Source organism: Cloeon dipterum, chromosome 1, assembly GCF_949628265.1.
Source record: "Cloeon dipterum chromosome 1, ieCloDipt1.1, whole genome shotgun sequence".
NCBI lineage: Eukaryota > Metazoa > Arthropoda > Insecta > Ephemeroptera > Baetidae > Cloeon > Cloeon dipterum.
Window position 1 is genome coordinate 2,818,625 of NC_088786.1, and position 14,312 is coordinate 2,832,936.

Consider the following 14,312-nt stretch of genomic DNA (forward strand, 5'->3'; position numbering starts at 1 on the left):
CCTTTTATGGTTTGTAAACAAGTTTCATTAAAATTATGATATTACGGTTGGATTGATAAAATTTATTTTGCTCCTGATCCTACACCAGCCTGGTGCTATGACACGAACCACGAACTCTACTGCTTTAATGCTGTTATTCTAAACAAAAATACAAATGGTAGCACCTTAAGCGAAAGTTAAAACTAGAATAAGATGACAACGGCTTAATGTGCCTTTCCGCAGAAGCTAGTGATTATTGTAGAGAATTTCATCTCTTTAGCTGCAGCTATTTTAATACAAAATGTTCGGGAGCTTGAGAGATAAACTACAAAATGTGCAGGAAGGTATTTCTGCAAGGTTTGTACACATTTTTACTAACAATAATGTACTCCTCAGTTTTTGTTATTTTTTCATGAATTAATATTGACTTTGCAAGTTAGTAATCTCGTTTACTCAATTGCAGCTTTCGAATTCTATCCGTGAGTGATTCATCTCCTCGAAAACCAAAGTCGCCGTCTACCCAAAAGGTCAATTTTAATGCTGGTGCTGAACTCTTGGACAAATACCAAACAGACTGGAAAGAGATTCATGACGCAGCAGAAGATAATGCCAGAAAAGCAGACGTAAGATTAAAAGTAATGAAATCCTAGCTGAACTTGACTGATTGAATATTGTAGCTGGTGGATCAAATGATCGACTCGCTGCACCAAAATGTCAAAAAGCAGTGGACTGACATTGGCAATCTGAGTTCTTCTGTAAATGAGGTTCCTCATCTCATTTATAAGGTTCAAGAGCTCATTGAGGAAATTAGTGAGTTTTTGTTTTCATGTTGATAAAGGCTTTAATTGAAGAAAACTTATTCAGATACTCTTAAGAATACATGTGAAGAGGTGCAGCATTCCCTGTTGGAGTTGGAAGATTTGGTGGAGACTCAGGTCTTGCGTGAAGAGCAACTTGATCACAGATTCCAGCTTGCCATGTACAAAGAGAAAAAACTTGCCGAATTTGAAGAATTTAGAAGTGTGTATTTATGTTAATTGTTATATTCTTTAACGTTTCTTCTGCAGAAAATTTAGAGAAAGAGCACAGCGAAAAGCTGAGGAAATACGAGGAACACCAAACGAGCATACTTCATGAGCGACAAGAAGCATTTGGCAAAGTTTTCTCTGAGGAAATGGACGAGTTTAAAAAATCTGGCCACATTCCTAGTAAGTCGAGAAGAAAAAGACATTAAAATTGGTTAAACTAAAACCAAAACATTGTCAATTTATTTTATGATATAATTTTGCATGATGTTATTTTTATTTTTAGAACTAGAAATTCGCGGGCATTTTGATAAAGAAATTTCGCTGGAAGAAGTGGACCTTGAAGCCGACAAGTCTGCCCTTGACGAGTTCCTCCAAGATGTTGACAATGATAGTGATAGCAACATTGACTTCCAGATCGAGGCAGACTCAACCAAATAGCTTTTAAAATTCTCTTGTCTTTTCATTGTTAAAAACAATATATTTTATTCAAAAGCCTAATCATCGTCGTCGTCTTTTCGCTGCCGACCTCTAAAATTCTGAATTTTTCTCTTCTTGAACGCCACCGGTTCTGAACTGCAACCTGGGCCTGGAGCTAAGGATTTGACCACCTTTTCCTTAAACTTTATCTCGGGCATCTCTTCTTCAGTGAAAACAGGCAAAACGGGTTGTACTCTGTTGTTCTTGGGAAGTTGAAGGTCCACATGCTCACTAATCAAAATTATTACCAAAACGCGACTTTAAAATTTTAAAATATCAATACCTTTCTTCGGCTGATTTTACCTCTGTCCACGCTCCAAAAGGAGTTGGCTTATCACACTCTGGCAGTGGATTCTTCAGAGGATTTTTCATAATTTGCCACTGCTCCTCCCTAGTTTTTTGTTTCTCTTCTTCTTCCTTTCGATTGCGCTCTTGCAACTCCAAAGAGACAAACCCATCTGCAGGTTTGTCATACGTTGTGGCTGCAACGAAAATTTAAGAATTTTGAGTTTGCAAGTAAAACAGAACCCACCTTTAGTGATGACGTTCCAATAGTAAGAAACATCGTCCTTATCTTTGGCTTCGTACCACTTGGGAAGTTTCTTTTGAAACCGGAAGTTTTTAGGGCGGAGTCGCTGCGTGCCCAGAACCTCGGTGGAAGTGGCGCCTGGCCCCAGTTTGACGACTGGTGTGTAACTAGAACCAGCAGCTTCAGCCGCTCTCTTTGCGGCTGCCTCTTTCGCATCCCTTTCTGCCTGGATCTGCATTGCCTTCATTTCCGCCTGACAAAAAATAACCGTAAAGAGCCACAAAAACGAGATTTTGGTAGAATTCAAATAAAGGCGAACCCCTCTTGGCATGGATATTCAGATCTTGATGAAACTTTCTGGAGGTGCTGCCCAACTGGGCCTAAGTGTTGAAGGCTAAAATATTTTGTTGATATTCCATGAAATGCTTATTTTACAAAGGGTCAGGAAATTTTTCGCAAAAATCAAGTTATTCAAACGGTCGTAACATGTCTTCTGGTTGAAATAAATCGAATTTTTTGAGTCTTAAATTTAGTTCATGACATGCTGAGCAATTTGTGATCATTGAGGAACTTGGAGGTCAAAGGTCAAGGTCACAAAACGTGATTGTTAAGTTAAAAAATCACATATCAGAAACAAAATTTTTTAAGTTTCAATGTGCCCCATTTAATGGAGAAAATATCACATTAAAAATGGGGACACAGCCAATTTTCTTTTTAATTATATTCAGACTCTCAATCAGTTAAAAAAACGTTATTTTCTGAAACAAATTTGCCTAATTTTTCCCAGTTTTCAAGTGGATTTGATATTAGCGTGATTCATCGTGACTAATAATTACGAATTTTCAGAAGTAGCACCTGTGGGTTGGCACTAATCCCCTACATCCGGGGGTGGCTTTTCGGGCTTTGTAATTTATTATACTCAAAACACAAATTTCTTGGAGACGTTTCATGTTTTCACTTACTTTTCCTGCACAACAACGTTTATTAACATTGCAAACATTTTACTTTTTGTCTTAGTGGGAAACTAAAAGAGTTGATTGACCTCTACTGTGGACATTTTTGCACTTATTTTTACCCCCTTGTACAAAAGGCATTACTTTGAATTTAAACTTAATATTTTAGGATTATTCCATAAAATTTCATCAAGATCCATGTCATATTTGGAGCCTATTTTTTGATCAAATTGAGTTAAAAAAATTACTTTACCTGCTCTTTGATCTTTTGCTTGGCCTCAGCTTGCAGTTCAGCTTGGGTCTTGACTGTGGGCATGGCGGAAGGTCCTGCTTCCCCTTCTGGTGCGTAGCCTTCAGGTAGTTCGACAAACTGGGAAGAATAGTCCGATTTGAGGTAGACGTCGTTCATGTACGATTTCATGGCATTCTGCTCCATGATCTTCAACTGTCTGGCTTCATAGTCTTTCGCCTTTTGGTCCTTCTGACTCTTTCTGCCGACGTCCTTAATCTTCTTTTCCACATTTCCAATGTGTCTTTTTCCTCTCTCGTGAAAATCAATGCTCTGAAAAGACAATAATTTCGCTTCTTGCTATTTGAGTTGAAATAAAAACTTGAACGTCACTTACAGCTCTGTTATTGGCAATCCAGCATTTGCAGAAGTCGCAGAACTTCTTTTCGGTCGATTTCCAATATTCAGTCCTGAAAACAAAATAATGGTGTTAGCATGCGGCGAGCCAAAGTAAACAAAGTATCCCCTCACCTCACCAATCTTGCAAGCTTAAATCTATTTTTGTTTCTTTCTCTTGGCCTTATTGTGTTCTGTCATATTATAATAATTTAGATTCAGAAAGAAAATGTCGGGAAGCACGCAAGGGGCATGGAAATAAAAATGCATCTGATTTATTCGTTTTAACAACAACATCAACAATAGTATGTATTGTTCTGGAGGTACAATACATTAGGCACGGTAGCATCTCACGGAGCTGATACATTGCCATGTGATTGTAGCGGAATAAGTACAATAATTATTGTAATAAGAACCGACTCGGCGAGTAGTCGCTTATTTAACACATTAACATGCTACGCAATTTTTCGAATACACGTGAAAACAATGGTGCAAGCGGTTTACGAAACGACTTTTCTATCTTTTTGTTATTCCGACTCTCCAACTAGAATATATAAAGGACGGCATGCCTTCTTGATAAAGCAATTTGAAATTTAAGACTCAATTGAGCTTTGTTTCAATTTTCGTCGTTAACTTTGTCTACGCCCATGGCAAATAGCTAATAGTACAACCTAATTCGCTACCAATTTGACCACAATCTTTGTGACGCTGGCAACACGCATCAAAAGGCACGCGGTACAAATTTATTGATCTAGGATCAGTCGGTCCACTAAAATCTGTCTACCTCCGTAAAAATTAAATGAGCATTTTCCTCCTTCGTATTCATTTGATTCGATCAAGAACGAGAAAAAACTAGTGCGTCAACAAAGCTAGCAAAAATCTCAAAGTTCTACAGTGGGCGTCTTTTCCGCAGCGGATGCGAAACAGAATGTGTCCAAATGAGATTCAGCCGCCACATCTCTTGGCCGGCCGTTTAAATATTATGGCAATTCGGAGATGTTCTCCCAGATTGTTTATTTTCCGAGTAGAACAAAACGTCTCTGCCTTATGTATGCATTGAGTGTTTGTAAAACATCACAGCCATATAATACAGCACTCAGCATTCTACTAAAATAGAACTAAGTAAAATTGCGCCTCAGCCGACTGTTCTATCCCTTTGACAAAAGAAAGTCAGAAAATCTGCAAATGACCCACTTTGAGAGGGTTGAACATTTTTCAACAATTAACTGTCAGAGTATAGAGCATATAAGTATTCATGCTTGGAACACCGCGATTTGGAATCAAAGTGTCACTTTGTGATGTGACTCTGTGATCATTCCTCTTCAAAGTTATAAGAAGGATAAACAAGGTAAAATTCCTCTTTCAACAGCTAGAATATCTAACAACGAGAAGAGTATGCGAAATAAAACTTTGTGAACAGAACAGCCCTGAAAAAAGAAAGTAACTAATGCGAGAAAAGAGAACTAAAACTTTGTTTGACTAATTATGCGATCAGATTTGCGATTGATACTTTAATGTCCAGTATCATCAACAACTTAAAATAAAAGAAAGCTCAAAGTAGAACTACTGGAACTTCATTTATGGCAGTGCCAATCGATTGCTGAGGGTCGAATAAGGTTAGGTGGCCGAAACGCACCAAAAACCTTTACTTTGGCGGTTTTTGGTTTTGAACGCCGGCGACCAATCAGAGAAGAGACCGTAGTTTAAGATCGATAAGGCAGCGTCACAGCGAGAACCAGCGGAGGCGAATGAAGCGACAAGCTTTTTTCGCTTCTGCTGGCTGTCACTGTGGCGCTGCTGTCTCGATCTAGTCAATCAAAGAGGTCTGCCGCCGTTCAGAAAAATATTAAATAATAATAAAATAAAAAAATTAACGGTTATGTTTTCGACGATTTTCGACCGAGTGCTTGGCCGCCTTCCTTATTCAACCCTCTGGAATCGATTGGCACAATAAAAAAATGAAACTCCAGTGCTAATTTAACAATAAAAATATAATAAAACAAATAAAAATAAATTAAAATATACGAGAGAGTTGAAATAAAATAACATTCAAACATAAAAAGAACAACAACTAACAAACGTGAAACCAGCTAAAATGTCAACGAAAATGAGAATAACTTAGAGTCACTTTGATACGTCAACAATAATACACAGACTTTGGAACATTAACTCTGAAAAATTGATCGACTACACTGTAAGAGGCAGAATATGAGGAATGACATTACATGGAATATACAAATATAATATCAAGGGAGACAAAATAGTGGTCACTTTGTACAGGAATCGAGGAGTACTTTAAACCTAAATGTAAAATTTATACCCAAAATCGAAGTATAATAATGAGATTCATCAACATAGAGAAAAATATCGTAATGAACACCATCTTCGAACAACATGGAAAGAATCTGAGAACTTTTATCTGATCGGTAAAATGACTGGTCAGCCGAGCCAGCGGGACTCAACTGGGCTTGGTGAGCAGCAGCAGCAGCGGGAAGTGCAGGTCCTCGTTGTAGAAAGGCCCGCCGTGCTGGGCGGCGTGCATCAGGGCCTCGTGGCTGGCCCACACGGCGTCGTCGTACCTCTTGGCGATCGAGTACCTGAGGCCCTTGCGGGCCACCTCCTGCACGAAGAGGTTGAAGGTGCCGCCCCTGGCCGGCGCCATGACCAGGGCCGAGCCGCCAGGGCGCAGCAGCAGGCTGATGGCGTCGGCCAGCGCGGGCCGGGCGTCGTCGAAGAAGAGGCAGTCGGCGCACAGGATCAGGTCGTAGAGCGCGGCCGGTCGCAGGTGCCCGGCCTCGTGCCACCTCAGCACGCTGCACGCCACGTCCGTGCGCAGCTCGTTCTGCGCCACGATCCGCTTCACGTTGGCCATGGCCGCCTGGTTGCCGTCCGTGAGGTGCACGTACGCCGGTGCGGCCGCCTTGGCCACCATCAGCCCGGCCAGGCAGGTCATGCCGCCGCCCAGCTCGAGCACGCGCCGCCCCGCGAACAGCGCCGGACCCTGACGCAGGCAGTAGTGCGTCAGCACCTCCTCGGAAGACCACACGCGCACGTTGCCCGTGTTGTTGAAGCCTGCCAGCGCCTGCAGCACCAACCACACCGGTTAAGAACTCAGCCGGACTGGCGAGCAAGCGGGAGAGGACATGCCAGAAATATGGTTATCGCGCGCAAGCCCGAAATAATTGAAATTGGACGAAATGTCAAGAGTCGAAGAATGAAATTGGCAAAAACTCGACGAATTCACCCCTGATCCTAGGAGATAGCGTTTTTCTACAACATCAAATCTCATCTCCCCGTGGTCCAATTAAAAAATAAGGGGTGCTTTAGATTTCTCTCGCAGTGCCTGATCAGACTTACACCAAATGTGACGTCTCAGGCTAAGTGTAAAGGTCATTTTACTGTTAATTTATGTTTTAATCAAAAGTTTGTAAATAGGCTCAGAATTTTGGAATTTTAAGATTATGCTTTAGACATGTTTGAGCTTAAAACGAAAATTTCTGAGTGCTCTGTTTAAGAAATTCCACTTCAAACCTAAAAAATACGTTTTTTTAAAAACTTTTTCGTGTTTTGCAAATTTATTGCCAGCTCCAAATCTCGGGTTCTGTCAATTAGAATTGCAAAAGCTACCCGCCGTTAGACTCATCCCGACCTCCCTTGACCAGCTGAAGGTCATAGGGGGAGCTCACCCTCCACCCCAAATTTCTATGATGACATTTCAACCCATTGGAAAAGTTAAAACCTTTACAATAGAATTTATTTATATTCTTTTCGCATTTTATAATCTGTAAAAAAGGTATGGGGTTATAATTTTAAGTGATTTTTGGATAATTTAAATGATTTGTAAGCGCTGAGGGACTTTGTACGCTTTTGCTATTTAAACTGTAGCAGGGGGTTGAAAGGAGTGGGGGTAATCACCCCTAAACACTTACACTGGTCAGGAGAGGTTGATACGAGTCTACCGGTGGGTAGTTTTTGCAATTCTGATGGTTAGAACCCAACATTTAAAGTTGGCAATATTTGCAAATCACGCAAATCACGAAAAAATAAAAAAATCATATAATTTCGAGTTTCGAAATTTAATATAAAATAAAACTAGTGAAGCCAATGTTCCATGTTGTGTAAAAAGGCGGCGAAGAGAAATTGAATTTAATCCCTGAATTCCTATTACGAAACATATGATAAGCTGAGTTCAAGAAAATGACGGCAGGATTAAAATATAAATATGATCTCAAATGCGGCTCTTCAAGGACCTTTTTTATAGTTTTTGTAGTAAGTTGCAACAAACCGATCGCAAAATCAACCCCAGCAAAGCAGCAAATAATTTTCACAATCGAAAGAGCTGAATTAAAATTACATGCTGCCTATGACGAATTTCGACAAGCAAAAACAAGACAAGACAAGAAAAACGAGCAGAAACGGACGACGGACACTGAGGAGGAGGAGGAAGGTAAAGCGCACCTTTGGAGAAACGGCCTCGGTGACGTGGCACACGAGCACCTCGAATCCCTGCGCCGAGTACACGAACCAGCCGTTCTCAGGGGTGGAAAGGCAGCGCACCAGCCCGAAACTGACGCCCATGCACGAGTCGGCGGCGCCCTCGTGCGTGGTCGCGGCGCCGCGCTTCAGCGCCTCGGCCAGCAGCCTCCATCGCTGGCGCGCTGCCTCGTGACGGGCCTCGCCGATGTCTTCGTCGCCGTCGTCAGCGACGGTGTCGGCGGCCGGCGCCACCAGCGCCGTCGATCCGGACATGCTTAGCACCTGAAACGATCGAGCCACCAGTTGCAGCACTCCTCTCATTTGTCCTCGGCATGCGGGTCGAACACGCGAGCCCAGAGGACGGACTGCGATTGAAAAGTGATTGGCAGGAAATTAACGCAATCAGATGGTCATGTGCCTTGTCGCCTCTCGGTTTAAAGTAAAGCTTTACAGGCCGACAATTCAGAACATTTTGCATTGTTGACTTGGGCAAGTAGTTAATCGAGTTAATTGTTTGTGAAATTAAGCAACAGTTTATCGCTAAATTACAGTCAAATTTCAGATTTTGCAGAATTTCTCGAATTTTTCGCTCGATCTTTCTCGTCGCCAATTTTTAGGAAAAATTAAATCATTGTTTGGAACTTTTAGCTTCGTTTCTATATTGATTGAAATTAAAAAGTCTCAATTTCACAAACGCATGATACTTTAAACAGAGATTAGAGGAAGTCGAATCAATCAATTTCGTAATAAAAATTAAAAATTTCGGATCATTTTGCTGAAAATTAAAAATTTATAAGGGCTTTTAACTTTAATCTTGTTTTAAATTTCAAGTGTTTGTCGTTTTATTGGATCTCACGATAAACCTGTTAACCTTTTAAAATAAAGCTCAAAGTTTGAAAAGTTAAGACCAGAGCTGTTTTTCATGTTTCAGATTGCTTTAATTCTCCGCTGCTCTTCGTGAGCGTCGGAAAGTGAAACTTCAACGAGTTAATAATGAATGAAGCTGTTGAAACTTTTGCATTACAAAAGTTTTGTTTGTTCCATGTTTTATTCAACCAAGAAGCGGGCAATAAACTATTTCCGCGTTAAATCTTCCTGACACTCATCGGGTGTGTATTTCCAGCTTGTTACACGGTATATCTGTGACTAATTTCTCGTGCAGACATAGTCGAAAGTATCGATCGGCTCAAAAATGTCGAGATCGCGTGCTACTACCGCAGCAATATGCATGTGCACAATCGACGGGAGGGCTCCCCCTTTTAATCATTTTACTGGGCAGCAACACAACAGGAAATTGGGAGCGAGCAAACCAGCAGAAACACAAAAGCATTTTCTTGTGATCACGGCTTCAATGGACTTATAAATAAATGCGGCGCATATCTCCGGCATCAGAGTCACGGCCCGAGGTATTAATTATTTAGTTCAAGGAACCGCAGCAGCAGCATCAGCGGCTATCGCGCGCGCTCACTCTTTATCAAATGCAAAATTGCATGTATTGTGTACTATATTATCAGGCTTGAAAAGGGCGAAACGCGACATGCAATGCTGAAATGAAGCGTGCACAACGTATATATCTTTGGAAAAGATCGATTTTTGCGGCGCACAGGAAATCCACGAGGAACAATGCAGTGGCGAAGCCTTTTTGTCTGCGATAAACACCGGGCATATTGAATAACCCCAGAAGCCGACAGAAATAGATCTTTACGGTGCTAATCCAGCAATAAAGCCGCTCGCTCGTCTTCATGAATGAGAAAGGCTTAAAATTTTCATCGCGACGCTGTAAGAAGCAGTTTTATGCTTCCGGCAGTAAAAAAGAAGAAACGATAGATTGTTGTAAAATGGGGAATCCACAAGCAAAGCGAATTCTATCACGCGCTCCAGATTTCTTTGCCGCTATTTTTGTTTCTTTGCAACACTGTTTCCGAAAGCTTGAAGATTTATCAGTTTGCGTAGAAAACACAAAAAGAAAGAAGTGCAAACTCTGTGCTTGAGTTAAGCATGGTTGATTCGAGTAGATGGATATAAATCTGATTTATTTCTTTTTGATACAGAATAAAAATAATATTTTGGCAAGAGCAGATTTCACCAGATGGTCGTTATCAGGATGTATTTTACTAATTAAAAATGTTAAAAACAGTGAGAACAGCCTGAAATTTGAGTAAGCCTACGCCCTGGAAATAATAACTGGAATTAACGCGTTTTTAGATAGTTGCTAGTCAAAGTAGCACTGGTATTTTACTTTTGACAGTGTCAATCGATTCCTGAGGGTCGAATTAGGTTAGGAAGCCGAGTCGCTTGGTCGACGATTTGACAGGAAGTACCGAAAATTGTGAGAAACGTAAAAAACCGTTACTTTGGCGGTTCTTGGTTCTTGGTTGAAACTTACAATTAGCCACAAGAACCAAATCAGAGAAGGGAGTAGTTCTCTGATTGGTCGAAGCACTGCTTAATATCGAGACAGCAGCGCCACAGTGACAGTCAAGAAACACACGGCTGGCAGTCACTGTGGCGCTACTGTCTCGATCTTAGAACAAGGCTACGTCCAATCAGAGAACCGCTCCATTCTCTGATAGGTTGCTGCCGTTCTTGTTGCTAGAGATTCAGACCAAAATCGCTAAAGAAACGATTTGCGCGTTTTTGATGATTTTTGGCACGTTGTGTCGAATTGTTGACCGATATCCTTGGGTGTTTAACCTAGTTCAAGAACCAAGAACTGATCGGTACAGTCAAATATCAACATTTATTCTAAGCAAAACTGCCAGGTGTCTCATTTCCTCTCAGGAATCATGACTTGCGAATCAGGATCCAAATTGATCTGTCCAAAAATCAAATGTTTACAATCTACGTTTTCCCCATCCCACGCCGATTCAGATTCACGCACTCGTCGCGGCAAATAAGCGGTCAATCGCACGGTTTATTTGGTCGAAAGCTTAGAAAGATAAATTTTGCCGTCAGAGACAAATAAATAAATATAGCGGTGCCAAATTGCGCGGGCAGGTCCAATTAAACGCGAGTGAATCAATCTTACCGGCGGCGAGTGAGAAGGGCCATCTGTCTGCATGGCTGCGAGAGGAAAAGTGCGAGCGAGCGGTGCGCACCCTTTGGCAGCCGGGCGGCGAGTGCGCGGCAGCGGCGCCTCCACTCGACGCGCGCTCGCCCGCCTTTTTGCCCGCTGATTGACGGCCGCTTTTCGTTCGTTATAATGATGTAACTACAAAAGCAGACTAATTTGGAATAATGCCTAACTTAACGTGGCGTATTGGTAAATGTCATGTCTGAACACGGCAAGGCAAAGAGGCTGCGGCTGCCGAGCAGGCTTGCCTCCCTGCCAAATTGTCCGTCGCGTCGCGTCTCTCGGCCCGAACCGAGCAAAACGCTGCACCAAATTGCGGCTAAAGTTGTCGCCCCGGACGCAACGCCGCCATTCCAACATACATTATGCTTTTTGGTTGTCCCAAATCCTCTTTCAGAAACGGTTGCGAATTTAGGGGAACCAGATTTTAATAGGATGTTGAAAATATAACCAGCAAAAGTGAAAAATCGGAGACAGTTAAACACAAAGCACTGTTTTTACAGTCCCTAAGGACTCTTCAGCAGTTTAAGAGGATTGATACTGCAAAATACTGGAAAATGCTTGTTGCCAATGCACGGACTCATCCCTTGTGATTGGACAAGTATACAAAATAAAAGCTGATAACTCAACGCCATAGTAATTGATTTTAGGGGTAGTCAAAACACAGCTTTCCCTCCAGCTTTAGTGCACCGGTAATCCAATTAAAGGAATTAAAGACACCGAAGCTACTTCAGCAAGTTGGAACCTAGGTATTAACCTAATTATTTTTGATATAACAACTGTATATATTGTTGCTGCTTCCTCAGACAGCAAGGAATTATTTGCAGTTAAAATTTCAGGAACATAAGCTGTCAGAAAAATTCAGTACAAAAAAGGGTTAAAAATATCATAAACTGGGCCATACACAAGCATTTTGTGTAAGCGATAAGGCAGGTCAGCTTCATCTGGCTGTCGCTGTGGCGCTACTGTCTCGATCAGAGAACCACTCCCTTCTCTGATTGGTCACCGTACTAATTAGACCAAAAACAGTTAAACTAACGGTTTTTACGTTTTTCTCGTAGAATTTTCGACCGAATTTGCTTCAACTAGCTAGTTAAATTCGACCCTCAAGATCAAGAATCGATTGGCATCGTCAAGAATGAAATTTCAGTGCTAATTTAATTAACCCGAATTAACTATTTAAGCACACTGTTGTTGTTTTGTTTATTCTAGCAAATTTTATAATTACAGGGGTTCTCTGTAGCAAAACATGCACACTTTACTTGCGACACAAACATTGCGTAATGCATACACAATGTTTCTTTTTCATCGTTCATTTAAATTTTGTTACTACTTGTGACTAATTTGTAAATGCGCGGATAGGAATGGAAGATCTTCAATTTCTGTACTGTTGTATAAATACAAATAAACTAAACTAATTAAACACCACTCCTAAAATTTCAAGAAAAAACACAACAACAAATTACACTAAACTTGATAGCAATGATTACCGCCCTGGGACGCAGAGACAAAAAAGATTTCGCAGCGAGGACACACAATGTAACAGAGCATTATTAAAAGCTTAACATGGGCCAACAATTAGGAACATTTTGTATTGTCGACTTTAGCAACCAGTTCATAGAGTTCATCACCGATCAGAACCGAGGAACAGTAAAATTTCATATTTTGCCAAATTTGTCGAAAAATTATATGATTTTTTCGCTTGATTTCACCCTTGCTGTGCGATCTATCCAATGGTGTGCGAATTTTGAGAAAAAAAACCCTAAATATGAGATAAATCGTGTTTTTACAGCAGGGAGACTATTGAATGCTTGATTAGCATGTAAACTTTTGAGCTAAAAATGGGAAATTTTGCTATTTACTTGTTTTTCAGTTAATATTTTTTGTCTTGTTATCTTTGAAAACTCGATAACCGCATCCTTTATAATTGATAGTACTCTGATTAAAGCAATCTTATTTTCAGAGCGAGCACAAAATGTTTTAGTCGAATCCAATTCACAATAATATACGGCTCCAAAAGAGGAAGAATGCCAATTAATTAAAAATAAAAAGGCCGCGTCCTGTGTTGGAGAAATCAAAACTGCTATTTTTTACCCTGTGAGTGGAGCTCATTATTTTTAACTCTGCACGCCGGTGTCCCTAATGGTTTGTCATTTCCACTAAATACCTTTTGCCTCTTAATTATTTTCTGAAGAAAGAAAGGGATGCTGACGAACGCGAAACACCTGGCCAAACGGCACGCTGCTTAACGAGCTGTCGCCGAAAAGCGTTCAGCGTAATGGATAAACTCGAAATAAATTATCACCCACTTGAAACTGCTCAAATGAGCTGAAACCGACAAAATGCGGTGAGCAGACGGACGCGTTTGGCGAGTTGACAGGAACTGCCAGCCAAGAGCCAACCTTACCTTATCCGTTGCTCGCTCGACACCATGCAAATTCCCATCGAAGCAAATTGCCATTCATGCTTTGCTACTGCATTGCAGGTGTGGTGCCGGTCAGTGTGTTCAGTCACACTAAAGAAGCACTGCTGCGGATGCGGATGAGAAGAAGGGGTTGGCTTTGCGCATTGTGGTCCGGACACCACCACCGCACTGCTCAAATCAATCTGTGAAACTGTGGCGTGAGCTCGACGCCACCGAGTGCTGACATTCCAACATTTTAAACCTGCGGCTCGATTTGATTCTTTGATTACGGGATAAAATTAGCAACAAATCTACGGCTAAAATTAACCTCGATCACGCTCGATTGGAACCCATCAGGCTGCAATGTTTACGTTTCAATATGTATCGCAAATCGCAGACAAAACACTTTGAACGAAATAAGGCCAAGAGAGAAGTGAACTTACATTTTTACGGAATTTCTCTCCTCTTCTTCGGCGCAGGCACGAATGGGCGCGATTTTCGGCCACTGCTGCTTTTTCGACAAAGATGTTAGATGTTTTCTAATTCGACGCCATGGAATAATAACAAGACAACTGAGGGCTGGGCTTTGTGTTCGGCAAAACCTGTCAGAATTCAAAAACACGCAAACACTCAGTAAACAACCAATGATGTTTTGAATGTCGCGGGTTAAAAGTTTGCATCTCCCTCTTCTACTAACTTCAACAGTAAAAACAAACACCAGCCTCTTCAGCTGGGACCGGTTCACCGACCAATCAGATCAATCCGATC

At 41.3% G+C, this 14,312-nt stretch overlaps 3 protein-coding genes across 4 annotated transcripts; 1 reads left to right on the top strand and 2 right to left on the bottom strand.

Annotated features, from left to right (window-relative positions):
* The first annotated feature begins 128 nt into the window (after positions 1–128).
* Positions 129–1,505, top strand: Dysb (Dysbindin). The gene is made up of 6 exons (XM_065497970.1): positions 129–336; positions 443–602; positions 657–789; positions 844–999; positions 1,047–1,187; positions 1,291–1,505. The coding sequence occupies exons 1-6, from the start codon at positions 281–283 to the stop codon at positions 1,443–1,445; spliced, it is 801 nt and encodes a 266-aa protein (XP_065354042.1). The 5' UTR covers positions 129–280; the 3' UTR covers positions 1,446–1,505.
* LOC135948607 (WW domain-binding protein 4) lies at positions 1,216–14,143 on the bottom strand. The gene is made up of 6 exons (XM_065497964.1): positions 13,988–14,143; positions 3,593–3,665; positions 3,220–3,528; positions 2,017–2,266; positions 1,768–1,966; positions 1,216–1,715 (listed from the first exon to the last, which is right to left on the bottom strand). Coding segments are annotated over exons 1-6 (1,047 nt in total). The 5' UTR covers positions 13,990–14,143; the 3' UTR covers positions 1,216–1,501.
* On the bottom strand, positions 3,866–13,972 carry LOC135948608 (calmodulin-lysine N-methyltransferase). 2 transcript variants are annotated; one of them, XM_065497965.1, is made up of 3 exons: positions 13,548–13,972; positions 8,050–8,349; positions 3,866–6,673 (listed from the first exon to the last, which is right to left on the bottom strand). In XM_065497965.1, exons 1-3 carry the CDS (start codon positions 13,599–13,601, stop codon positions 6,050–6,052), a joined length of 978 nt encoding a protein of 325 aa, XP_065354037.1. In that variant the 5' UTR covers positions 13,602–13,972; the 3' UTR covers positions 3,866–6,049. The 2 variants fall into 2 exon arrangements, with proteins under 2 accessions (XP_065354037.1, XP_065354038.1); XM_065497966.1 differs by lacking the exon at positions 13,548–13,972 and adding an exon at positions 11,096–13,537.
* Positions 14,144–14,312: the final 169 nt, after the last annotated feature.